The following is a 27,373-nucleotide window of genomic DNA, read 5'->3' on the forward strand; positions in this document are numbered from 1 at the left end:
TTCCTTCTTGAGCTCTGCCAGTTTCTCCTTTATGAATTTGGGTGCTATGCTACTTGGTGCATACATATTGAGCAGTGTTATTTCCTCATTGTTTATACTGCCTTTAATCAGGATGTAATGACCTTCCCTGTCTTTTTTAATCATATCTATTTTTACTTTGGCTTTGTCAGAAATCATAATAGCCACTCCTGCCTTCTTTTTCTCATTTGATGCCCAAAAGATTTTGCTCAAACCCTGAACCTTAAACTTGTGTATGTCCACCCGCCTCATATGTGTTTCTTGTAGACAACATATGGTGGGATTTTGGTTTCTAATCCACTCTGCTATTTGCTTCCGTTTTATGAGCGAGTTCATCCCATTCACATTCAGAGTTATAAATTATCAGTTGTGCATTTGCTGACATTTTCGAATCCTCCCCTCTTCCTACCCCCTTTTCCTTTTAAACTAGTGGTTTGCTATTAAGACCCTATCCCTTATCCCCTCCCTTGATTAACTTTCCTTTCTACCCCCTCCCTTATTTTTCCCCCTCTTTTTGTTTTTAAAGGCCTTATGAATTCCCTCCCCCTTCTCCCCTCCCTTTTTTTACCTCCCCACTCCCCTGCTCCCCTTGGTTTATCCCTTCTAACTTTCTCAGAAGGGTTAGATAAGAGTTTTATGTCCGAATGGATAGTATAGCTACTCTTCCCTCTCCGGGTTGATTACACTAAGAGTAAGGTTTGATTATTACCTCTTAATGCTCTCTTCCTCTCCTTCTTATAATAGTATTTGTTCCCTCTCCCTCCCATGCCCTCTTTGTGTGTAATAGAATATCCTATCTTCTTATTCACTCAAGTTTCTCTTGGTGTCCCCTGCTATTCACCCCTCTTTCCCATCCCCCATGTCATCTTAGATTATTTAGTGTTCCACCCTCACCCTGTGAATTATTCTTCTGATTACTATAATAGTGAATATTATAATAGTGAATAGAGTTCACTACAGAGAATTATACATAACATTTCTCTACATAGGAATACAGATAATTAGATCTCACTGAGGCCCTTAAAAAGGCAAATTTAAAAATTATAAGTTTTCTTTCTTTCCCCTCTGTATCTTATTTACCTTTTCATGTTTCTCTCGATTTTTGTGGTTGGATATCAAACTTTCCATTTAGCCCTGGTCTTTTCTGTGCAAATACCTGGAATTCTTCAATTTTGTTGAATGCCCATACTTTCCCCTGGAAATATATAGTCAATTTTGATGGGTAGTTGATCCGTGGTTGCAGGCCCATCTCTCTTGCCTTTCTGAATATTGTATTCCAAGCCTTGCGATCTTTTAGCGTGGAGGCTGCCAGATCCTGTGTGATCCTGATTGGTGCTCCTTGATATTTGAATTGTTTCTTTCTGGCTTCTTCTAAGATTTTTTCTTTTGCTTGGAAACTCTTGAATTTGGCAATTATATTTCTGGGTGTTTTCTTTTCTTGATCGAATGTCGCAGATGTTCTATGAATCCTTTCAATGTCTATATTGCCCTCTTGTTGTAGGACTTCAGGGCATTTTTGCTGAATTATTTCTGTTAGTATGGAGTCCAGGTTTCTATTTATTTCTGATTTTTCTGGAAGACCAATTATTCTCAAATTGTCTCTTCTAGACCAGTTTTTTTGGTCTGTCACTTTCTCATTGAGATATTTCATGTTTCCTTCTATTTTTTCAGTCTTTTGACTTTGTTTTATTTGTTCTCGTTGTCTTGAGAGATCATTAGCTTCTACTTGCTCAATTCTAGCCTTTAGGGATTGATTTTTGGCTATAATATTTCGGTTTTTGGCTATGATCTTTTGATTTTCGGCTGTAATCTTCTGGTTTTCGGCTGTAATCTTCTGGTTTTTGGCTGTAATCTTCTGGTTTTCGGCCATAATCTTCTGGTATTACTTTTCAATCTGGTCATTTCTGGTGTTCAATTTGCTTATCAGTTCATTTGGTTTCTGAGCCTCACTTTCCAATTGCAAGATTCTACCTTTTAAACAGTTATTTTCTTGCCAGATCTCTTCCATTTTCCTCAAAATCTCAGTTTTGAACTCTTCCATAGCTTGTGAGGAGTTTTCCTTATTTGAGGAGGGTCCGGATGCTTGTTTCTTCTCCTCCTCTGTTTGCTTGGTTGTCTGGATTTTCTCTGTGTAAAAGTTGTTGAGTCTTTTTCTTGTTGTTAATCGTTCTCTTCTGAACTTCCTGAGACTGGGTCGCCAGCGTTAGCCCAGCAGCTTCTCAGGTTTATCCTTGAGCTCAGGGTCTGTCCACGGTCAAGACACCCTGGTGGACCCCCTTGCTTGATTGTCTTGCAGAGGTTTCTTTACAAGTCTCAGGGCGCTGCTTCCACAGTCGTATACCCCTCTGCACTGGTTTCCCACTCAGGGTTTCAGAGCTTTAGCTCCTGGCTGTGTCTGCCTCCACCCATGCCTCCGCCCGTGCCTGCGCTCTGAGCCTGCGCTCTGCGCCCTGCATCCGCTCTCGGCGTTCTGCTCCTGCGCTCAAATTTTGTGTGCGTTCATTAGCTTTTTGGGGTCCTAACTCTTGCTGCTCTCAGGAACAGGCCCTGGAGCTGGCAATGACTCGATGGGTGCCCCAAACTTGCTCTATTTCTTTTTAGCTGGCTTTGGCGCTATAGGTGTTGTGTGTGGAGGGGTTGGGGGTGGGGTGGTTGCTCAGGCCGCAATTTAGTGAGAGCTGTTTCACCCCTTTATAGTATAGAAATGCCTCGATTCCACGTACCTTCCACGCTGCGCCCTGTTGTGGGGTTCCTCCATTCGTCTGGACTTGTTTTTATGTCCCCTTGAGGAGTTTTGTGTGTTTTGGTCAGGAGAGGTTAAGAGCTGTTTCTTCCTCTGCTGCCATCTTAACCCGGAACTCTGACACAGGAATTTTATGAACACAGCTATAAAGCACTTTTCACACAATTAAAACTAGATCTAAATAATTGGAAAAACACTCATTGCTCCTGCATAGGATAAGTTAATACAATAAAAATTACAATCCTACCCAAATTAATCTGCTTATTCAGTGCCATGCCCATCAAACTACTAAAAAACTTTTTTTATAGAATTAGAAAAAATTTAACAAAGTTCATCTGCAAGAAGAAAAGATCAAGAATACCAGTGGAAAAAAAATGTGAAGGATGGGGGCCTAGTAATGCCAGACCTTAAACTGTGCTTTAAAGCAGTCGTCATCAAAACAGTATGCTTCTGGCTAAGAGACAGAAGGGTGGATCAATGGAATTGACTAGTGGTAAATAACCTCAGCAAGATAGTGTTAGATAAACCCAAAGATCTCAGCTTTTGGGATAAGAACAGTAATATGGAAAATGGCAGGGTTGAATTCCTACAAGATACAGGGTCAAGCCTCACCCAGAATTCCAGGTGACCACCCCCCCCTCTGAAGAACTTTGGGTGAGGGGACAGTTTGAAAGCAGTTGGACAGTTGGTTCCTGGGGGTTGAGGTAAGCAGATCTCTCTGCTTGCTGTTCCTGGGTTTGGAATTGCTTTGGAGGCCATCTGTGGCAATAATAGCCATTTTGGTTCTTCTTTGCAGTTTGCCTGTTTAGCTGAACTAGACCTTTCTAGCAACAGCACAATTGTTATTTAGTTATTTAGATATTTGAAGTGATAATTATAAGCTTTGAGGACAAGCTAGATATAAAGTCTCCCTCCCCCCCAGGGGGTGGGGTAGGCTGTTTCTAACAGTTCAGGGCTTCCCAGATCTTATCCTAATCCCTGAAAAACCTCCCTACCTTCCCCTTCCTCTTTTATCTGTTAAACCTTCATCTTTTGAGAGCAGTGCCTGTTTATTATTCTGGGAATACTTACATCCAACTTCAGCTAAGTTTCCTTCAGCTGTCTGGCCCATACAAGTTAAATTCCTCTGTCCCTGATAACTACAAGACATCAAGCTTCTCCTATTATCCCTCAGTCAAACCTGTGGGGAATACAAGTTGAGAAAGTGAACATATAGAGATTTGCCTTGCTGAGCCTTGCCAGAAGACATCAGTCCTGCCTCCATTTCCAACTGATTTCCAACTGCTTGGTGGGAGGGGTGAGAGTAAGGAGTACTTACCCCTCCCTACTCATTCTAGCCTGTGTGTGGGAGGAGTGAGTCCTGCAGGTTTCTAGTTTCAGACTGAGATATCTCTTCAGCTTCCCAAACATCTCTGTTAAGATCAACATAACAGAACTCACTATTTGCCAAAAACAGCTGGGAAAATTGAAAAACAGTATGGGGAAAATCAGGTTTAGATCAACATCTCACACCCTATAACAAGATAAATTCAAAACAGGTAAATGACTTAATTATAAAGAATGAAATCATAAACAAATTAGGTTTACCTCGAATAGTATACCTGTCAAATCTGTGAGAAAGGAAGGAATCTAAGACCAAGTAAGAAATAGAGAACATTGCAAAATGTAAAATGAATGATTTTGATTACATCAAATTAAATTTTTTTTCATACAAAGAAAACCAATGCAACCAAAATTAGAAGGAAAGCAACAAACTAAGAAAATGTTTTTAACAAAAACTCTCTGACAAAGGTCTAATTTCCCAAATATATAAGGAACAAAGTCAAATTTACAAAAAATCAAGCCATTCCACAATTGACAAATGGTCAAGGGACATGAATAAGCAGTTTTCACATGAAGAAAACTATCAATAGGCACATGAAAAAAAGTATTCTAAATCCCTTGTGATTAGAGAAATGCAAATTAAAACAACACTCAGCTACCACCTCACACCTAGCAGACTGGCTAATATGACAGCAAAGGAAATTGATAAATGTTGGAGGGGATGTGGCAAAATTGAGACACTAATACTCTGCTGGTGCAGTTGTGAATTAATCCAGCCATTCTGGGGCAGGGGGAATTTTTAATTATGCACAAAAGGCTTCAAAAGAATGAACACCCTTTGCTCCAGCCATACCACTTCTGGGTCTGTACCCTAAAGAGATAATAAGGAAAAAGACTTGTAGAAAAATATTCATAGCCTTGTTCTTTGTGGTGGCAAAAATTGGAAAATGGGTGGGTGTCCATTGATTGGGGAATGACTGAACAAATTGTGGTATCTGATGATGATGAAATACTATTATGCTGAAAGGAATGATGAACTGGAGGGATTCCATGTGAACTGGAAAGGCCTTCAGGAATTGATGCAGAGCGAAAGGAGCAGAACCAGGAGAACATTGTACACAGAGACTGATACACTGTGGCACAATCAAATGTAATGGACTTTTCTACTAGCACCAATGCAATGACCCAGGACAATTCAGAAGAACTTATGAGAAAGAACACTATCCACATCCAGAAAAAGAACTGTGAGAGCAGATATGCAGAAGAAAAACATAGGATCAATCACATGATTTGAGGGGGTTATGATTAGGGTTTTGATGTTAAAGAATCACTCTACTGCAGATATGAATAACATGGAAATAGGTTTTGAACAATGATACATGTAAAACCTAGTAGAACTGCCTGTTAGCTCTGGGAGGGGGGAAGAGAGGGAATCATGAATCATGTAACCATGGAAAAATATTCTAAATGAATTTTTAAAAAGTTATGAAAAAAAAAGTTTTTCTTCATTGCCCAAGAAATCTACTTAATGGAGTCCAACTCTTCCAAATTCCTTGTGTTCTAGGTAGCAGAAGTAGTGAGACATCTGTTTTTCAGTCATTCAGTCTTGTCAGATTCTTCATGGCTTCCTGGACTATAGCTATCCACGGGGTTTTCTTGGCAAGAATAATGGTGTGATTTGCCACATCCTTCTCCACTGGATTCTTTTGTCAGGCAATCAGAGGTATATGACTTGTCCAGGGTCACACAGCTAGGAAATGTCTGAAGTTAGATTTGAATTCAGATTTTCCCTTTACTCCAGGTTCAGTACTCTTAACCATCCTTCCAGAATTGCATCTAGTGAGATGTACATTGGCATATTGAATAATAAAGATGAGGTATCAAAGGATAAATCAAATATCTGAGGATTATGAATGTTTTCAAAGCCAATTCAAACATTACTTCCTCCATGAAGCCTTATTAATTTACCCTGGTTAGTAATGATCTTCCCCATCACACCTCATTCTACATGTTGCTTTGTCTCTCACTAATATATACAGTTGCACAAAAAGTGTATTATTATTGCTCGTGTTTGTAATGTTATCTCCCAAATGGGTAGTAAAGTCATTGGGGTTAGGAACCACATCTTATCCAAACTTTACATCTTTTCTAGAAGCAACACAGTGTTTTGGCACACAGCTATCATTTAATGAATATTTGCTGATTGACTGAGTTCCATTCACACCTTAAGGAAAATTTGCCTGTATTACCTGAAGATTTCAAATGGTTATCTGAGTTTCAGTGATTTAGACATTGATCACAATAATAGACTTCTCTACAGTAGTGTGGTGAAAAGCAACATATGCTATGAGGTCTGATATGGAAAGTGATTTTCAACCAAGTAAATCAATGAACTCTTTATGAATCAAGCAAAATGAAATACTGGAAGATATTCCAAGTATAAGGAATAATGTGGAAAAAAAGACAAGGATAAGGGGCAGAAATTAGTACTGATTGACTCCAATTTAAAATATATGGTAGGATACATTATGAAATAAAGCAATAAATATGATGATGCCAGAGTTTGAAGGACTTTGAATGTCAGATAAAAGAGTTTGAACTTGACTCCATAAGAGACAGGAGACACTGCAGATTTTTGAGTTGAGGACTAATGTGACCAAATCTATGAGAAAATGTATTCTGGTAAAGATATAAAAGATGGTTTGGAAGGGGAAGGAAAGGGGGAAGGTCAGAATCAATCAGTCAACGAATCTGTACCTACTATGTATCAAGTACTCTAATGGGGAATAACCAGGGAAGTAGACTTGAATAATAAATGTGGGTCCAGAAGGGTGTGATGGAGACAGATGGAGGGACCAAACAAGGTAGGGAGACTGGCTTTTAATTGCTAAGGGAATGACTGTTGAAAGAAATGGCACTTAGGTCCTAACAGTCACACTGCCCCACCTAGACAAGGGCCTAATGGAACCAGCAGGCAAAAGGCAAAAGTTATAACAATTTTAATTAGGGACACTATGATAAAGGATGGGAATAGGAGTTACTACACTTACAGACTAAGGGCAAACCACAGGGTCAAGGGAGGGACTTGTCTACACTAAACTGAGACCTAAGCAAGACAGGGCCCAGAGAATTACAGGACAGAAGTGAGTATCCTCACAGCAGAGCCCAGATCATTCCAGTGATGTTTCAGCTCTTCCAGGACCACATGCTGTACCCTTCCAGGTGGGTGGATTCTGGGAGCTAATCCAGCCCAAGTTGACCTGCAACTCAGGTTGGGATTAATAGTCTCTACCAAAATCTCCCACAAGTAGGTGACGGTCTTCCTTCAGTATATCTGGTAAACTGAGGTCTCCTAGGATCAGTTGCAACTTGTCTCAACCACCATGGAGTCTCTCTCAGTGAGCAAGAGCACACTTCCTGCTTCCCCATTCCATTTTGGAATTCTCGAGCCCTTCCTGTTAAGTCTCCTAAATGATAACTTAAGTAATCTTCCTCCTAACAGTACTGTTGTTGACTTGGGATAAAAGTACAAAGAATAAAGGAATTCCTACTCATATGTGGTTGGGAGAATCAGGAAAGACTTTGTGAAGAAGATGGATAGTTTATGAGAGGAGATTTTTTAATAAAATTCTATTTTTATCCAATTAATTATAAAGATAATTTTTAATATTATTTTTTATTTTGAGTTCTAAATTCTCTACCTTGTTTCCCTCCATCCCTTTCTTCCTCCTAACCCTCCCCAACAATCCGATATAGATTTTACATGTGCAATCATGTAAACTTTTTTTCCATATTGGTCATTTTGTGTAAGAGATATTAAATGAAGAGGAGGAAGAAAGGGGAAGGAAGGAAGGAAGGAAGGAAGGAAGGAAGGAAGGAAGGAAGGAAGGAAGAAAGAAAGGAAGGAAGGAAAAAGAGAGAGAAAAAAAGAAAGAGAAATAAGAGAAATATAGTATACTTTGGTCCACATTCAGACTCCATCAGTTCTTTCTCTGGGGCCTAATGGAATTTTTCATAATGAATCTCTAGGATTGTCTTAGAGCACTGCATTGCTGAGAATAGCTAAGTCATTCACAGTTATTCATCAAAAAACTATTGCTGTCCCTCTAATTTTCTTCTGGTTCTGCTCACTCCCTTTGCATCAGTTCATGTAAATCTTTCCAGATTTTTCCAAAATCATCCTGCTCATCATTTATCACGGCACAATAGTATTCCATTTCATTCATATACCACAACTTGTTCAGCCATCCCCCAATTGATGGACAAACTTTCAATTTCCAATTCTTTATTATCAGGAAAAAGAACTGTTATGAGTATTTTTGCACAAATAAGCCCTTTCCTTTTATTTTGAATGAGAAGAGGCTTAATGGAAAACAGGCATAAACATGGAGGTCATGCCAGGAATGTGTGATGGCCATTACAAAGGCAGGAGATGGTAAACCCTGTGTGAGGAACAGAAAGAAGACTTATTTGGATAGATCACAAAGGATGGGAGGGAGAGTAATGTCTAATGAGTTTAGAGAGAGAGTTTGTCACCTGGTTGTGTAGGGCTTTAAAAGCAAAACCCAGGCATTGATATTTTGTACTAGAGGCAAAGGAAGTCAGTGGCATTAATTAAGGAAATCACATAGACATCTGCATTTAAGGAAGACTTAACCTGGAAGCTGTTGCTTGTTAACAAGTAGGGCACAGTGAGAGCCAATATTTGAGTAGTGCTAAAATGAGTGGAGTTGGAGACTCACTCAGGAAGTAAATAGAACTTAACAATTTTTTCCATTTTCAAGTAAAAATGGTATGCTACAAATAGTTCTTAAATTTATTAGAGATTATTTAATAAATAGTACTTGTTCCTGATTGGCTATTTTCAGTTAACCTTTAAATTGTATTAAATAATTATGTTAATGGTGAAATCATAGAACACATAATAATAACTATATCAAGTTATGTTATAATTACCATGTGATATTCCTTTGTAATTTAATAAATGCATTAATAAATTTATTTTAATTAAATCAACAAATTTTAAATTTTTATTTGATAATTATAATTTAATATACTGCTTTACTTGAATGGAAATTCTGCTTTGATCTAACAGTACAATTTCCCTAATTCTTCCAAATTGTTATAAGGAAAGATTTTATGAAATTGTTTTGGCTCTGAAAAGTTTTACTAACACATGATATTGATCATGGGATTAGAGGTTTACAAACTGGAAAAATAGCATTTCTCATATAAACCAACTTCTGCCAACTCATACTTTACCTCCATGGGGCAGGCCCTTATCACTTCCTCCCTTACTATCTATGTTAATATAGGGGCACATAATGCAGCAATTGGAATGAAGGCTCTTTGAGAAATTTAGAAATTCAAAAATGAGGAGATTTGAACAGTTTCTCCAATCCATTTTAATTCCTTTTTTTTTTTGTGCCAAATGCCTCTCCAAATAAGCAAACAGGTAGGAACCTTATGTATATAAAAAGGAGCAAAAAAGAAAATATATACAATATTTCTCTACCCTTAAAGGATATCTTTTACTGTCAGCTAGAGATAGCAATCAGATGCTGCAGGACTGGGGTGATATTGTGGCAGGTGCCCAGATTAAGTTCATATGTCAGCTACTCCAAGATGGTTTCCTAGATTTTTCTAAAGTGTGTTAGTCATACTCTGTCCTTTATGGGGTTCCAGGATGGTAACTGGCAGAACAAGGCGTCATCTGCTTACTCTACTTCCAGGTCTATCCTTTAGGATACCTAAGTGTAATAATTGAGTGAGAAAGATTAGCCTATGAGATCAGAACATTCTTTAAATACTCAAAGTTAGCAAATAAGAGAAATGTGACATCTAGAATGCCAGGTGCTATGGTGCTTCATGACCTTACCTTATAATAGGGTTCAGATTGTCTATGAAATTATTATTGGATGAAGAGTGGGGAGAATTGTCGGTTCTGTGAATGAAAGCAAAAAAGTAAGGAATGATTATAATTTAATATGTATCTGTCAAATTTATGGAAAGGGTCAAGAAGATGACCTTGCGTTGCTCTCTTCAGAGAATAATCAAAGAACCTTATAGATGTCCTTATGTTTCACTGTGTCCCTCTGTTTTAGTCTTCTGCCTTTGAAAAGCTAACTCACATTCCATTAGAAAGGCAGGAAAAGTACTCCTAATGTACCACAGTCCTAATGGAAATAAACAACCTTACTTATGTATGGACTACACATGAATGTCTATGTATTAACTAATATTCTATAGCAAACAATATTGGTCCATTTACATTCCTCACGATGTAGAAAGATGGCATTTGCAGTTAGAAATTCTAAGATACAATACCAAATCCTCATAAGCATAATAAAAGGGGGCATCAAAATATAGACCAGATATTATGGAAAGCATTTCAGAAGCTGAAGTTTTATTGGCCCTAACATACTGTGTTTTGTAGGGGATCCCTAGATCTCAGTTTCTTCTTCTATAAAATGAAGGAGTTGGACACCATGATCACTGAGGTACATCTTAGCCCTAGATTTCTGATGCTATGTAATGGACTTCTGACTTGTGTGATTGAGACTGGAACTGTTGGATTCTAGTAGGTCGTGACATCTAATAAAAGAAATGAGTTGAAACAGGTAGTTTATTTTATAGTAATTTTCTTTTTTTGTTGTTCTTTTTCGAGAAACTCTTACCATCTATTTTAGAATACTAAGTATTGGTTTCAAGGCAGAAGAGCGGTGACACCTAGGCAATTGGGGTTAAGTGACTTGCCCAAGATCACATAGCAAGGAAGTATCTGAGGCCATATTTAAACTCCCATCTCCTGGCTTTCTATCCACTGAACCACCTAGTTGCCTCTTACAATAATTTTCAGTGATTTATTTGTCTACTCAGTGGTTAGAATTTAGATCCTGGTCCTCAAAGCCAAGTTTAGCAAAAGGGTCCTCCCTTCCATTTTATCCCTTTCCCCCCAATGAATATACTCTTCCACTGTAAACTCTGATGAACAGAAGCTTCAGAAATATTACAGTGATACATTCTAGGCTTATCATGGCATTAACTTACCTTGAAATTACAATTCCCTACAGGCATGAAGGAGTTAATGCATCTTTCCAAGGTGCCTGACTTGCAGAATGGGAGTAGCTCAGGCACAGTGAAGATTTGGCTCAGGAGCACCTGTGAAACATGAGCTCAGATTAAATGTCCCTTAAAACAATACACTTGGGAGCTGGCAGCTGGCATCAGATCTGATTCAGCCTAGTGATGTGAAGCTCAGAGCTCAGAGACCTCTGGTCCCCACAGTGTGTTTAATACTATAGGGAGAGCCATAATAACCTGATCATAGTGAAAACACAAATACTCGGATTCATGCAGGAGTCTGGGACACCCTCACTTCTTTCTGCTCACCTGTCAGAGTACTACAGGAGCATATGTAGTTCTCTCCAGCCTCCTTCCACTCATGCTATCTACCTTCAAACTTCTGTCATCTTTTCCTTCTAAATTGGCCCTCTCTTACTCTTTCCACCTTTAGCATTTGTCCCAACCTTGTGCCGTGCCTCTGGGTGCTCAAATCAATAAAAACCAGCACAGCAAAATCAGTCCACGTGGCTGATCACCTGCCATCAAGATGTTGTGTAGAAAGCATTGAATGTGGAATTAAGAGGCCTGTGTCTAGATCTTAATTTTGACTCTTGCTCACTTCGTGACCCTGATACAAGTTGCTAACTTTTTGAGCCTCAGTTCCCACGTCTGTAGGGGGGGGGACTAATAATACTTGAGTTACCTGCTTCATGGATTACAACTTTAGACAAATGTATTAATATCTCTGACTCAGTTTCCAATTTTGTAAAATTAGGATAATTCCCATATTTCCTGCTTCACAGGGTTGTCATAAGGAAGACACTTTGCAAAACTTACAGAGCTGGAGAAATGAGCTGTTTTTTTAAACACCGTCCAACATTTAGTATTGATGGGATCATAGTCAGTCTAGCTGTGGAGATGAAACCAATGGTAAAGGCTATCTATGCTAAATCCCATCCATCATTTGACGGTGAACTTTTTTTTAATAGTCTGGATCTCTATCTTGCCAAGGATGAAAATGTAATGGGCACTCATGGGCCTGGTCCACTCTGGTGAAGAAGGAAGCTTTGACCTTCTCACCCCTCTTTAGGCAGACTGATGGTCCTCCAATCCTAGAGGCTCCCCATATTGGTGCCAGATTTAATGAGGTCTCCTGATCCATTTAGGCTGCTACAGCTCAGAATTGTTTAACTCCAAACTAAGTCGTCAACCCCCCTCAGCCTCTGGAGTAGGAGGACCTACTTGCACCAGCAAGCCCTGCTATCTGGGGGCATTCTGTAAGCCAGCCAAAGATGCAGATTTTATCTTCTCCCATGTTCTCTTTATTGACTGATATGACTTGTTTCTACATTAAAATGCCCATTTTCTTTTTCTAGGTGGGTTGCAAAGATAAGAAGAGGAGTGTCATACAACACATAAGCAGTCAGTTTTTTGCAACTAAAATTAACCTCATTTATTTCAGTTAAAACTATAATTAGATTTTCTCCTTTGTTTGAAGCAGTCTTTTGAATCCATAAAAATTTTGATTTGATAAAAATCAGAACCTGCTTAGCCCAGGAAACTGGTGGGTCAAGAACCAATAGACACTTAAACTTAATTTTTTTAATTATCCTCAAAAATAATTAAACCTCATGTAATCATTTCCCTTTCTTTATCTATTTATAGGAAGTAAGGATAAGAGAATCTTACTGTGTGCCAGGCACTTTGCTAAGGTCCTTATAAATATTATCTTGTTTGATCTTCATAATAGTCCTAGGAGGTAGGTTAAGTATTATTATCCATATTTTACAGTTGAGGAAACTGAGGCAGATAGTGTATTAGTGACTTGCCCAGAATTACATAGCTAGTAAGTGTCCAAGGCCAGATTTGAACTCGACTTTCTAATTCCAGGTCCAGAGCACTACTTAGCTCACCCATTATCTATAGCTAATAATGTCAAGTCTATATAGTTACTAGCATTGCTGTTTCTTCTAATTGCCATTCTGAAGACTTGTTTTCTTGTTTCTCTTAGCTCTTTCCTATGCAGAATAAATGGTAATTAAAATGTGCAGGATGACAAGATGGAGCAAACAGTGCTTGTACCACCAGGACCTGATAGCTTCAACTACTTCACCAGAGAATCTCTTGCAGCTATTGAACAACGCATTGCAGAAGAGAAAGCTAAGAATCCAAAACCAGACAAGAAAGATGACGATGAGAATGGCCCAAAGCCAAATAGTGACTTGGAAGCTGGGAAGTCCCTTCCATTTATTTATGGAGACATTCCACCCGGAATGGTGTCTGAGCCCTTGGAGGACCTGGACCCATATTATATCAATAAAAAAGTGAGTGTTCTTGACCAGGCTTATTCTGAGATTACTTGAACATTGCATACTTTGGATTGTTAGAGCAAAGCATGCACTCATTGCCATGAGAACGATAGTATTTTGCTGCTTAAGAAATGATACATGTTGGCATATTCATTAGCAGTAGGTAGGATTTGTTCTGAAAGAAGGAACTCTCCAAAATGTGTTATGATGGATACATAAAATACATTAAAAATTTGTTGCCTCAAACAGCAAGCAATTTAACTTATTTTAGGAATTTTCCTGATAGCTTAATTACTCCATGGTTTTCTGATATATTTTTGGTGTGCACGAATGTTGAAATCATTATTAATTATAAACATTTTTAATAAATGCTAGTGTTGTTTAATCTTTGGCCCAAGATCTGGAGACAAATGTTAAAATCATTACAAATTATACACATTTTAATCAATGTTGGGATTATTTAGTTTTCAGCTTCAACCCAGATGCTTTTTCATTCTAATCACATTACTTCAGCACTTCAGGGGATCCATGATTTCAGTCATGTGGATAGCTCCTCTGCTAATACAGGTTGCATCTCCTTCTTAATTTCATGTATAATTTAGTGAATTTCTGCGATCAAAAGTATTCATGATTAACTGGCATCTAGTGGTAATTCTCCCAAACTGAACTCAAATGGTCCTGAGATTACAGTGTATTCACAGACCCACAAAAAAGCCTTTCTAGCTTGGTAGGATTACCCAAATTTGCACTTTGTTGGAAAAGCCCTTGAAAATTCAGTGTCACCCCCATCCATAATGAGGATATGGCATTGAAGTAAGATGTGAGGTTACATTACATGTAACCCACAAACTACATTATTTCCCTCTTTTTCTCAGAGAAGTCTTCTTTTACTTAACAGAATTCATACCTACCTACAAAACAATTATCACTTAATCATAGAAAAACACAGATGTCTGAAGATGAATTCAAAAGATGCCTGTAGTCTCTTTCCATTTACTGTTCATGAGTAAATTGGTTAATCATATTGGGTTTTTTTAAATTTTGTTTGTTTAGAACTGTAATTTCATTGATCTAGGTAGTTCCAAATAGATAAGCACCTTCCCCAATGGAGATGAGCAAAACATTCTCAACTTATAGTCTTAGAGTAGCCTAAAGCATTAAGAGGGCTGCTGGATGGCTCATTGGATAGATTTCTGGTACTTTAGTCATAAAGACTCTTCCTGGGTTCAGCTCCTACCTTAGAAACTACTAGCTATGAGACTTAGACAAGTCATTTAACCCTGTTTGCCTTAGTTTCCTCATCTTTAAAATGAACTGGAGAAGAAAATAACAAACCACTCCAATGTCTTTGCCAAGAAAACCCCAAATGGGTCACCAAGAGTCAGACACGACTAAAATGACTCAACTACGTAGTATTGAGAAGTTAAGTGACTAGCTCAGCCTCATTCAGCCAATACATGTCAGAAATAGGAACTGAACCCAGATAGGTTCCCCCCCCCCACTCAAAAGTTAGCCCTGTCTTCAGTTCCACTCTGCTACTTCTCAATCATACACAGTCTTAGTAAATTTAAATAGTTATAAGACACAAGTACAAGAGAAATGGTAATTAAGAAAATGAGATTTTTTTTCAGTTGTAGTCCATTTAAGTCCTAAAATGCCTTGGAAAAACCTTGGAGAGAGTTGTTTTATACCCCTCCCTAGGCACTGAGCAAACTCCTGCAAAGTGAACCAATTTAATGCTTTGGGCCTGTGTCCTTTGAAGTTCATTATGACTCTACTACCTTAGGAGCTTCTAGGTTCATGTCTCACTCACATGCAATTATCAAGTTATATATAGAATGAGGACTAAATCAAGTACATTTTTGCCTTGAAGATTTTACATCAAATGAGGGGATAATCATTGTAATTTTTAATTTCTCTGTTTTTCATTAAAATTAATTTTTATAGTAAAGTTAATGTGACCTTTGTAAAATCCAAAATATAAATTAATTTAAATATGGATATTTAGTTCCTGAGAGTAGTTAGAACAATATTAAATAATTAAATTCTGAAAGATTGAAAAATTGTTTAAATTTATATTTGTTTAAATGTGGATTTAGGCATTTTGGACATATACTCTCTATATTTCCAGAAATCAGATGTTCATTTTGTGTAGTGTATTTTATAATGAAGGTTTATTGAATGTCTTCATGGTGTGTAAGAACCTTCCTTTCTTTCCAGTCTTTTGCTACTCTGGAATCCATACTTCAGACCAATATAATGGGGAGAACATTATCCCTTCATGTTTTAATACAAACAAGTTTGGATTCTCCAGTACCATACTACTTCACTGTATCTCTGCCATCCCTGTTGGTATTCCTTCCAATAAAGGAGTATGAAATTCATCCATGGTTTCCCTTTCCTATATAACCATTGTCCATATTCTCCTATAAATCTCTGTTAAGAGTGTCATTCAGTGGGCTAGTAGCCTTCCTCATATTTTTTCAGCATGTTATGGTACCAGTGGAGCACTCAATCTATTCACCATTTATTTTTCACTTTTACTACATGGCTTGCCTCAACTAGCTAAAAATATTAGAGCCGCCATTGCCCAAAACAGCAAAAGAGAATTGGCACTCAGCCTATGTACTGTTCCCAAGATTATGTAACAACAAATTAACATTTAGGAAGGAACAAATTCATTCTTATGGATAATTTAGAAGCTAAATTCACCCCAGGAAATATTCCTTTTAAGGAATTTTTAGGTACATATATGTTGCTGTATTTCAAGGGAATACCCAATGATGATAGATATGACAATAGCCAGACTTAAAAGCCTTGAACAAAGTCTTGGCTTTTTCCAGAGTGTTTAAAATAAGATCATTTGGCTTTCCAAACAAATTCTGGTGCTGGATCTAATTCTATGTTCTTTCTTATATTAACATACTGATTTCTTTAATTTCCTCTAATTTTATTTGTAGGTGCACATTATGTGAACAATTAATAAAAAGCCAGGAAAGTAATTGGTTAAAATAATAGAGAGAGTTGGTTTAGAAACTTTTAATTGTGGTGATGTAATATTTTGTATCTTAAAATCATTATGTAACTAGAGCAATATATAGCTATGACTCATATAGGTAAGTTCATGTTCTTTCACTAAATAACATTATCATTTGAATTTTCTTCATGTAACATTTTCACCTATGAGAGATTCCTTGAATTTTTACCTAACAATCTCTACATCTCTCTTGGTTTGTTTTGCAAATGGAGTCATTGCATTATGGAGGGAAAATGCTACCTTAAGTGCTCAAGTTGTTTGTTCTTATTAAAGTTGGAATCTTGACAGTATCTTAACCTTTAAAATTTAATTGTATTTTCTTTTTTTTCTAAGTAATGTCTTTTGGGTGATGAGTATATGAAGTTGGCTTCATGTTTTTTATTAAAACAAAGTAATGGGCACAGATCATCCTTTGAACTTTTTTTCGGTGCCTGTTTAGCTAAAAGGTTTAGAATGGCGGAGCTTATGACCAATAAAAATGGTACTGATTCTGATGTTTCCAGGTAATGCTAGGTTTGGGGGAAGGGAATCTTCTTCATGAAGTAAGTAGAACTGGGTCCAAAGAGAAGCAATTCTATATAAGTATCAGAGATTTCTGTGTTGCTTTCTCCAAGACCAGAGCTCTGTAACTGGAGTGCTAAAATGAATGTGCCATTAATGTCATCATATTTAGGGCTTTTGCTGATAATATTCAGAGTAAGAAAGAGTAACCCTATCCTAGATATTTTGCAGAACCCAACATGTTTGTCAAGAAAAAGTAAAATGGGTTGTAGCTAATGAATTTGTAGGAATGCAATCAACACAAATTACACTGGGACATTTGCGATGTTCAAGAATCAATGTCAATAAATTTATGAATATATTTACTATTGCCAATATAACACATTCCTGTATCTTTTTACCTTCTCTGTACCATTGTAAATGTGCAAATTATGTAAGTTTTGCCCCACAAAATATCATTATCACTGCTAAGATGGTTTAAACCAAGTTCGGTGAGACTGCAGTGTCGCCTGGACTTGGTACAGATTTTCTTATGCATATTCTTACGAGAAGAAATTCGTGGGAACATTCCTGATGCACAAAGGATATAGGACTTGAGAAGAATAAGGTAAGAACAATGGCATAAAATAAGGGCCAGAAGGTAGTGAAATCAAAAGAGGGTTTCATGTCCTGCTACAATTAGTCAAATGATGCTCAAAACTTAGTATTGAACTAACTTTTCTTCTGTGCCAAATAGAGGGGCATATTTTAGTTGATGAAAATATTTTATGGTGATAAACTTTTCATAACTCTTCTGTAATTGATAATTTGATTTTGATGCTTTTGATTTTCAGTGAATTCCTTTACCTGCTTCTGTTTGCTAGAAAAAATCTCTTTTTCTTCTTTTCCCATATACTTCTGGAATTACAAATGAAGCAGTATTTCCCTGAAAGGAAAGAGATTTTAATAATATTTCATTTTGGGGGGAATAGAATGAAATGTATGTCATCTATAATTTTAAAAAAAGAAAAAGATTGTTATAAAACTTAGGATTTTCCCCATATATATTAAATTATGTTCTTTTCTTTCTTGTAGTGTGGGTGACTTTCTGTTCTTATTTTTTATAAAAATCTTTTTTTTTGGCCTTTTAATCAGCCAATTTACAGAGGTTTACATTTCACCTTCAACATTTGGTAGAGAATGAACAACATAACTAGACAGACATTTTTAAAAGTGATTTCAAAGAAGTAGCAATTCTGGACTGCTTCTCATAGTTCCCTTTTTTTTCATTTCCATAGGGTTTTAATAGCTTCTTGTGTTTTTGTTTTATTCTTCCCTTTGGGAAGTTTATTTTTTTAATGAAGTAAGAAAAGAACATATGATACATCAGAGAACAAATAAGGAAGGAGATAAGCAAGGCTTTTTAATCTTCCAATGACACTTCTTTTATTGTCTCATTAAGGGTTCTTGGTTATCCTAGACCAGTGATGGGCAAACTACTGCGGGGGGCCAGATGTGGTCCCCTGAAATATTCTATCTGGCCACAGGACATTATTCCTAATCTGAGGAATACAATGAGTAGGATACAATATAATGAAACTAAGGAAGAATTGCCTTAGAAACAGACTGACAGATGAGCATTTCTTTTCCTTTGGCCCCCTCTTTAAAAAGTTTGCCCATCACTGTCCTAGATGTTTTATCTCATATGAGAGTTCTCATTTTGGAGAGGTTTGAGAGATCACAGGGATCAAAGAAAGTGTCTACTCTGCCCTCTTTTTGGTCACGTGGCCAAGTCATCTTATGGCCAAAGAAAATCTTTAAAGAAGAAAATCCACTCCTTGAAAACCCTCAACTCTGCGGAACTCCAAAAGAATAAAATTCTTAACATTGTGATACAATGCCCCACCATTTGTGGAATAAAACATGCTTTGTAAAAACATTATTTTAAAAGCAAGGAGTAGCCTTTTGCAACTAATCTCTGTATTATGCTAGTTGGGGAGAAGGGCAGGTGTATCAGATGATTCCACTGCAACCAGTAAGGACAATTATTGATTGCTTCCCTTTAAGGTTCTGGTGAGCCCATAAGAAGTGTGCCTAAAAAAAAAGTCAAAATGACTAAAGGAGATGCTTGTAAATTTTCTGCTGTTGTCAGGTCACCCTTAAGAAACATTTTCTCCATTAATGCAATTAATTGACCTATCTGCCCCCTTGAAACTTGAGTAATCCATTCCTATGGTCTCGGTTATAGCATCAAGGTCACACTTCATTACAGCTTTTGGATTACTTGAAAAGACTGAAATTAAACAAAGAATAGTTTCAGATAGTGCAACTTTCAGAATATGGTTATTTTTATCTCATGTTTCCTCCCCTATATTTGGATCCAAAGGGTCAAGGCAACTCTTGAGGCTTCACTTCATGAATCTTCAGTAGGACTGACTCCTGTTGGTGAACATGGAATGGTATATTTTCAGAGATGAGAACCTCAGGATGTCTCTGGTCAGCCTTCTCCAACAATCCAGTTCAGGACAGTTTGAGTAATACATTCTTTCCTTTCAGGTTGATCATTTACTTTGTCCGGTCCAGAGGCATAATGGTGTAAGTAAAAATAAGAGAAATTAAAAACTTTCCATCAACAAATTCCTTAAATTAAATGGAAATAAATGAAAACCAACAATTAGAAACATGAGTATTTGGCAGATTCTGTGTTACAAATAACTAGCCAAGGGTTTTGATATTGCAGCAGAGATGTGAAATAGAATTAAGAGATCCCTTAGTGAATTTGAGCAGGAGAAAAATCAAGAAGTTCTTCTCTTGGAATGGTTCAATATGTATCCTTGACTTGTACTTCTTAGTATCATCTCATATGAAAGCAGGCCCTTTGGGAAGTGATACCAAGTAGCTTTGCTTATATTTCATTAGAGTTTATTAAAATATCAGAATCAAATCTGAACCACTACAAGGAGGTTGGTTTTTTACAAAGAAGTAACATATGCTTCATGTAGATTAGGCAAAATCCTGAACCTAATATCCATCACCTCTCTGTCAGAAAATGGTTAGAATGTTTTATCATAGTCCTCAGGTTTTATAGAGAATCATTATATTGATCATAATTTTTATAACTTTCAAATTGTCTTTACAGAATTGTTACATAAACTCTTCTGGTTTTCCTCTTTTCATTCTTCATCAGTTTATAAAAATCTTTCAAAATATTCATTGTCATAATGCTGGTGTTAGAATATAAATTGTACTTCTGGTTCTGCTTCCTTTATTCTGCCTCACTTTAGCTGTCTTTTTATGTCCCTTGGAAATTATCTGTTTTCTCATTTTTGATAGCATGGTAATATTATATCACATTCATCACGTAGCCTTTCCTGAATAGATGTGGATCCTTTTTGTTTCCTGTTTTTTTTTTCGCTACAAAAAGAATTGCTATAAATATTTTTATGCATTAAGGTGTTTTTCCTACTTCTTTGACATCATTTGGCCATAGGCCTGCCAGTGGTTTAACTGGATCAAAAGGCATGCACTGTTGGGTAACTTTGGGGTTTTAATTTCATATTGATTTCCAGATCAGTTATACCTATTCATAGGTCTTCCAACAGTCCATCCACGTGCCTGTTTTCCCATTGTCCCATCATTGCCACTCTTATATGTATGAGGTAGAATCTTTGAATTGCTTTAATTTGTATTTCTCTTTGGTGTTGTGGATTTTTTTCTCATATGACTATAAATAGCCTGTTTCTTTGTTAGAGAATTGTCTGTTCATATCTTTTGATTATTTATCATTTGGATAATGACTTGAATCCATGCTTCACTTTCTTGTAAATGAAATTTCACTATTTATTTATAATTATTTACAATTAAGAATTGTTTCTTCTTTAATCTTAGCTTTATTGGAGTTATTGTGCAAAACTTTTTAATTTTATGTAATCAAAATTAGCCAATCTATTTTCTGTCCTTTGTTCGTCATAAATTTCTCCACTATTCTTAGATCCAAAGGGTAATATTTTCCATATTTCTCAAATTTATTTATAATTTGAACTTTTATTTTTTGGTCATGAATAGATTTGCAACTTATCTTGTTATAAAATATATGATGGCCTTGTCAAATAGAATGATCCTGACTACCCCCTTAAAAACTCTGGTTCTTAGAAAGCATTTATTAAGAATCTATTGTGTGCAGTAACTACTAAGGATTGGCAGTGGTTTCTTATAGAAAATGGGATTTTAGCTAGAACTTGAGGGAAGCCAGAGATTCCAGGTGGTAGAGATGAGAAGAGGAAGAATTCTAAGTAGAAGGAAGAGCCAATGAAAATGAATGAAGTTGGGAAATGGAGTATCTTGTGTAAAGAATAGCAAGAAAGGCAGTACTACTAGATTGAAGAGTATGGCAAAGGAGTAATATGTTAGAAGAATCAGACACCTTGGGGAGTCTATGGACAAATTTCTGTACCCAGGCTACTCTACTGGCATAAATGTATTAGATGGTACTTTTTAGTGGAATGGATCATTTTCTTCCTAAGGCTCTTTTGCACCATCTCCTTTCAATGCCTGGACACTCCTAAAAGGACAAAACACTAAGAGAATTCCAAAGGAATGAAAATAGAAACATTCCACTGCCACATCTTCTGGCATATTTAACATACAATATAATACTTTTATTCTTTGAAACAAAACATTGCCTTTAATTAAATAAGAATGAATATCCAATTTATCAAATTTTAGATCATTGTATATTTTCCTCTTTTTGAGCCTAGAGATTCCATTGAAGTTATAATAATACCACGGAAGATCCAGAATTATGGTGATTTCAACTTTTTTAAGATAACTTTTTCCCTTATGAGCAATTCTAGTAAGTTTAGGTGAAAAAGGATATTTAATCTAATGTCTAAAATAGTCAAAAAGACGTAGTTCTGAAGCTTATATAATGGGTTAATGAAATACCTATATTTTGAAAAGGGGACCAATCATCCTAGAAACTATAAACCTATAAAATTGTTATTTTCTATTCAGAAAAGAACCTGGAATAAAATCACAACCTAATCATTTTCTGAAAATATAGAAAAAGAAAAACGTACTTGGTGGTAACCTAGTTTTGAAAAGAACAAATATAGAAATAAAGAAAAATTGTTTTGTAAGAAATAAATCCTACAGAATAAAAGTGCAATGCAATAGTTAGAACATTAGATTTAAAGTTAGAGAACTTGGATCCAAACATTGGCTTCGTCATCTATCTAGATGGCAAATTGAATAGAACTTTGGTGCCTGAAATCAGGGAAGCCTAAGTTCAAAACTGGCCTCAGACACTTAATAGTTCTATGTCCTTAAACAATTTTGCCTGAGTTTCCTTAGATATAAAATGGTGATAATAATAATACTTAATCTGCAGGGTTACTGTGAGGACCAAATGAAGTATTATTTGGGGGGATTTTATTGTAAAGATATTTTATTTTACTTATAATAACAAATTTCTACATAAGTATTCCAAAATTATATAATCCAAATTGTTTCCTTCCCTACCCCCTCCAGGAGCTGGCAAGCAATCTGATCTGGCTTATACATGTATTATCCTACAAAATATATTTCCTTATTGATCATTTTTAAAGAGAATAATCATATAAAACCCAAACCCCAAAACAAAGACCCAAATAAACTGAAGTGAAAAATCATATTCTTTGATCTGCATTCCAACTCCCAACAGTTCTTTCTCAGGAAGTAGATAGCATTCTTTGTCATAAGTCCCTCAGAATTGTCATGGGTCATTATTGTGCGTAGAGTAGCTAAGTGTATCACATTTGATCATTCCACAGTATTTCTAGTTCTGTGTGCAATGTTGTTCTAGTTCTGCTTATTTCATTCTATATCAGTTCATGTAGGTCTTTCCAGCTCTTTCTGAAATCATTCTGTTCATCATTCCTTACAGCACAATAGCATTCTATCACCATCATATACCACAGTTTGTTCAGCCATTCTCCAACTGATGAACATCCCTTCAATTTCCAATTCTTTGCCACTACAAAAAGAACAGCTGTAAATATTTTTGCACAAGTAGGTTCTTTCCACCTTTTTTATCTCTTTGGGATACAGACCTAGATGAAGTAATATTTATAAAGCACTTAGCACACATAGTAGATGTTTAATAAATGCATATTTCCTTCTTTCCTTCATCCAGTCACTTACCCTCCTTGGGCTGCAGTTTCCTCATCTGTAAAATAAGGGGAGTTGATTAGATGGCTTTAATCTCTTTCCAGTTCTGAATATATGACCCCATGTTAGTGATCTGATCTCATTTTTTGACTTATCAAAAGGTAGCTATAAGGGAAGGTTTTGGCTAATAAAACAAAAAACACTATGACATTAGTAAGTCATTGATTTTGCCCTCTATAACATAATTATCGATATGTAAAATATGCAAATGGATCTATGATCTCATTGTGCTGAAGACATCCTGACTTTTTCCTGGAATCACCAAGATGGCAGCACTAAGGCTGTCTACTAGTTGTTGCTCATATATTTCTTCCATTAAAGTATTTATCAAATACTTTCTGTGTGCCAAGCACTGTGCCAAGGTTTTTACAAATATTCTCTCATTTAATCTCCACAACTCTGTGAAGCAATTGCTATTATTATCCCCATTTTAAAGTTAAGAAAACTGAGGTTAAATGATTTCCTGAAGGACACGCAGCCAGTAAGTGTCAGAAGGTGGATTTGAACTCAAGTCTCCCTGACTCCAGTTCCAGTACTTTATTCACTACACAGCTGAACTGTCCCCAAAAATACTTCATTCAGATTTTCTTTGAAGCTCTTTAATTATGCACTATACCTCTTCACACCCACCAAACACTTTTCCATTGCTCTCTATATGACATTGATTTTAAATTCTTTACAGACGATTGTGTCCCATGCATCACAGTCAACAATGCCAAGATAATTTGGCATTAGAAATATAGCCTTTTAGGGGTCATCAAGTCCAATGTTCTCATTTTACAGAGGAAGAAAGTAAGCCTCTAAGAAGACAAAGCATAAGTTGCAGAAGTGAGATTTGAATAGAAGACCTCTGACCTAATCTAGAGTTTAGCTTAACTTCTCTATTTATAACACAATAAAATCTTAGATTTGGAAAGCAGCCCCATAATGAAGAAAAAACATTATCCAAGGCTCTGGGTTCAATTCCAACTTCTGAATTTTGCTTCTTATGTGACCCAGGTCATCATTTAACTTTCTCAGACCTCAGTTGTTACCAGGAATTTTCTGTGGTTCATCATCTGTAAAATGAGGGGGTTGGACAAGATGGTCTTCAGAGCCCCTTCTATCACTACATCTATGATCTTTATCCCTTTCTGTAGGAGTTTTTTTCTTGCATATAAAATGAAGGGTCTGAAAACCTTTAAGTAATTATTCAATTGAAAGTAGCCCTAATAATATCCCTACATAATTCCCCCTTCATTGTATCTTTTTTTATTACCCCCACCACCCTTCTTTGTAGAAATTGATGCCTAGAACTTCTAAGGAGTAAGCCTAGAGGCAAGTAAACTCTTAGCAGCTCTTACCACTTGCAGAGTGAGTTTTTGATTTCTGATTTTGTGAACAAAAACAAGAAATAGCAATTAGGAGCACTGACGAAATAACAGCTTAAAATGGATCATCTATTTAAAAGTTATAAATGTGAATTGTATCTAAAATTTGAGAAATTCCGTAATATAAATTCCAATGATGCTAGATCTCCCTTATCAGGTAGCTGTAGAATAAGGGGAACATCTTTTGGGTACTACTATAAGGAGACAAAATAACCCCTTAAACATTAGAATCACTGGCATTGAACTTTGCAAATTACATTTATTTGACAGTTTAATCTTGAGAAAGCATTTATCTCACAGAAACACAGTGAAGTGGTAGGGAAGGCACCATTCCAGGCCTTCTCTTTTGTATACTCATGTCCCTAACTTAGATCCCCCTCCCCAGCCTTACTCTTTCTCTCAGGTGATATCTTTACATGATATTCTGCCAAGAAAATCAAAGCCATCCACCTGAATAAGTTCATCTCCTCTACTCAAATCACAATCTTTCTACAGCCTATTCTACCCTTTCCTTCTTTACCCTTCCCCTTGCTAAGACGAAGTCCTCTATAATCATGATAATAAAAGACAAAATCATTGCTACCAGAAATTACAGAATGGCGCTTGCTGAAGAACACAGATATTGATCACTCCAGATTTGCAAGGAAAAGATCAAAATTGAAACTGTACAATATAGCATTGCAAGGTACAAAATGTAATAACCTTCCGAATACCTATGAAGACATCATCAAGTAGCCAAAATTATATGTCATTAAGAGTTCACTGTCCTTCATAAACTAACAGATAACACTTCCCCATACTACAAAAGCAAAGCCCACAAAATCCTTAAGATTTCAAAAAATAAACTACTATTCCTGGAGCATTATCATAGTTAAACTGTTGCCTGTGATTTCCTGTAACACTGACTCACCAAAAAAATTTTTTTTGAATATATAAGCCTTTTAGTAAAGACTTCCTTTGTGCCAAGCACTGTGCTAAGCCCTGAGGATACAAAAAGAGGTAAAACATAATAATAGCTAGCATTTAGGTAATACTTTAATGTTTTCAAATCATTTATAAATATTTCCTCATTTTATCTTCACAATCCTAGGAGGTAAGTGTTATTATTATTTCCATGAGTCTGGTAGATGTCAAGTGATGTGCCCCCATAGTAAGTGTTTGAGACCCACAACATTTTAAAATATTTTAAATTGATGATGACTTAAGAAATATGCATATCCTTCAAAGGAAACAGAACCTAAAAAGCTGTCAAAATATTCAAAAAAGAAACCTAGTGAAAGAAATTAAAACCTGTTTATCCTATCTACTACTAGTGTTTTCCCAATGATCCAAAAGATCTCAGTGAGCCTGAAGAAAATGAAATTAGCATTAAAATGCTTTTATTATTCAATTACAAAAAAGCCATGACTGATTCTAATAGCCTGAATGAATCTAACGGCTTCCCAACTGGTCACTTTCTAATTCGTTACAGGCCCAAGGAGGGTATATTATTTGACTTAAGTCATATAACTAGTAAACTTCACTAGTGAGATTTAAATCCAGACCCTCTGAATCCAGAAACTATGTTCTTTCTGCTGCACTGGGTACCCTATCTGATCTAAAATTTAGTTTACCATAAATAGAGTCAAATTATTCCCCTCTCCAGTCCATCCTCCTCAAAGCTGCCAAACATAGTCTTCTTAAGGCACAATCTGATCACATTCCTTTGCTCTAAAACTGACAGTGGTTCCCTATTGCCCCTAATATTAAAGGCAAATGCTGCAGCCCAGAATATACAAATCTCCACAATCTTGTTCTAACTTATCTTTCAGACCTTATTACATAAATGACGTCCTTGCACATATTCTGTGTTCTAGCCAGAATGGACTATTTCCCTAAAGTGGACATTCCATCTCCCAACTTCATATATTCACTCAGGCTAGCCTTCTCCTCATGCCTAGAATGTATTCTCCTCATCTCCCCTTATTCAAATCCTTATCTTCCTTCAAAGACTTAGCTCAGAGGACATCTTCTCCATAAAACCTTCCCTAAACCCCCCCAGTGGCAAGTAAGTACTATTTCCCTCATTTAGTTACCTTGTATCATTCTTATATTTATACGCATTATTTCTATATTCTAAATAGTCTCTTTAGGACAGCTAAGTTGTGAAGTTGTTGAAGTTCCAGGCCTGGAATCAGGAAGACTCATCTTCCTAAATTCAAATCTAGCCTATGATACCTACTGGCTATGTGACCCCAGGCAAATCACTTAACCCTGTTTGCCTCAATTTTCTCATCTGTAAAAGTAGGTGGAGAAGGAAATGGCAAACCATTCCAGTGTCATTGGCAAGAAAACCCCAAATTGGGTTATGAAGAGTCAGAGATGACTGAAAAAAATTGACTGAACAAATAGTCTCTTCAGATTTTTCACTAATTAAAGCTGATTTAACTTTTCCTCTCCTTTCTCTCTCCTTCCCTAATAATTCTGAATTAAGTTTTCTACTACTTACTGTTAAATAGGGAAACACTAAGAGCCAGACCTAATAAGTGAAAAAGGATTAGAAGGCTTAATATATTTCCACTAAGTCTAGGCTACGTCAGATTTATTGTTGTTTTGTTTTGTTTTTCTGAGTTTTTGTTCCCAAATTCCCATGAGAAGAGGCATTATCATCACACTAAACAGTACATGTCTGTTCATGTCCCTTTCTACACAGTGATCTCAAAATGCATTTTGGAGACAGAAGTATTGAATGAAAAAAGTTTTTTGAGAGAGAGAGAGAGAGAGAGAGAGAGAGAGAGAGAGAGAGAGAGAGAAGAGAGAGAGAGAGAGAGAGAGAGAGAGA

At 36.4% G+C, this 27,373-nt stretch overlaps 1 protein-coding gene across 1 annotated transcript in view; it reads left to right on the plus strand.

Annotated features, from left to right (window-relative positions):
• Positions 1-13,209: 13,209 nt before the first annotated feature.
• Positions 13,210-27,373, plus strand: part of LOC123241459 (sodium channel protein type 1 subunit alpha) — a 138,448-nt gene continuing 124,284 nt past the window's right edge. The window contains exon 1 of the mRNA XM_044669104.1: positions 13,210-13,473. Within this exon, the coding sequence (XP_044525039.1) occupies positions 13,210-13,473 (264 nt within the window). The remainder of the gene's footprint in view (positions 13,474-27,373) is intronic.

The sequence above is a fragment of the Gracilinanus agilis genome, chromosome 3 (genome assembly GCF_016433145.1).
Source record: "Gracilinanus agilis isolate LMUSP501 chromosome 3, AgileGrace, whole genome shotgun sequence".
Lineage (NCBI taxonomy): Eukaryota > Metazoa > Chordata > Mammalia > Didelphimorphia > Didelphidae > Gracilinanus > Gracilinanus agilis.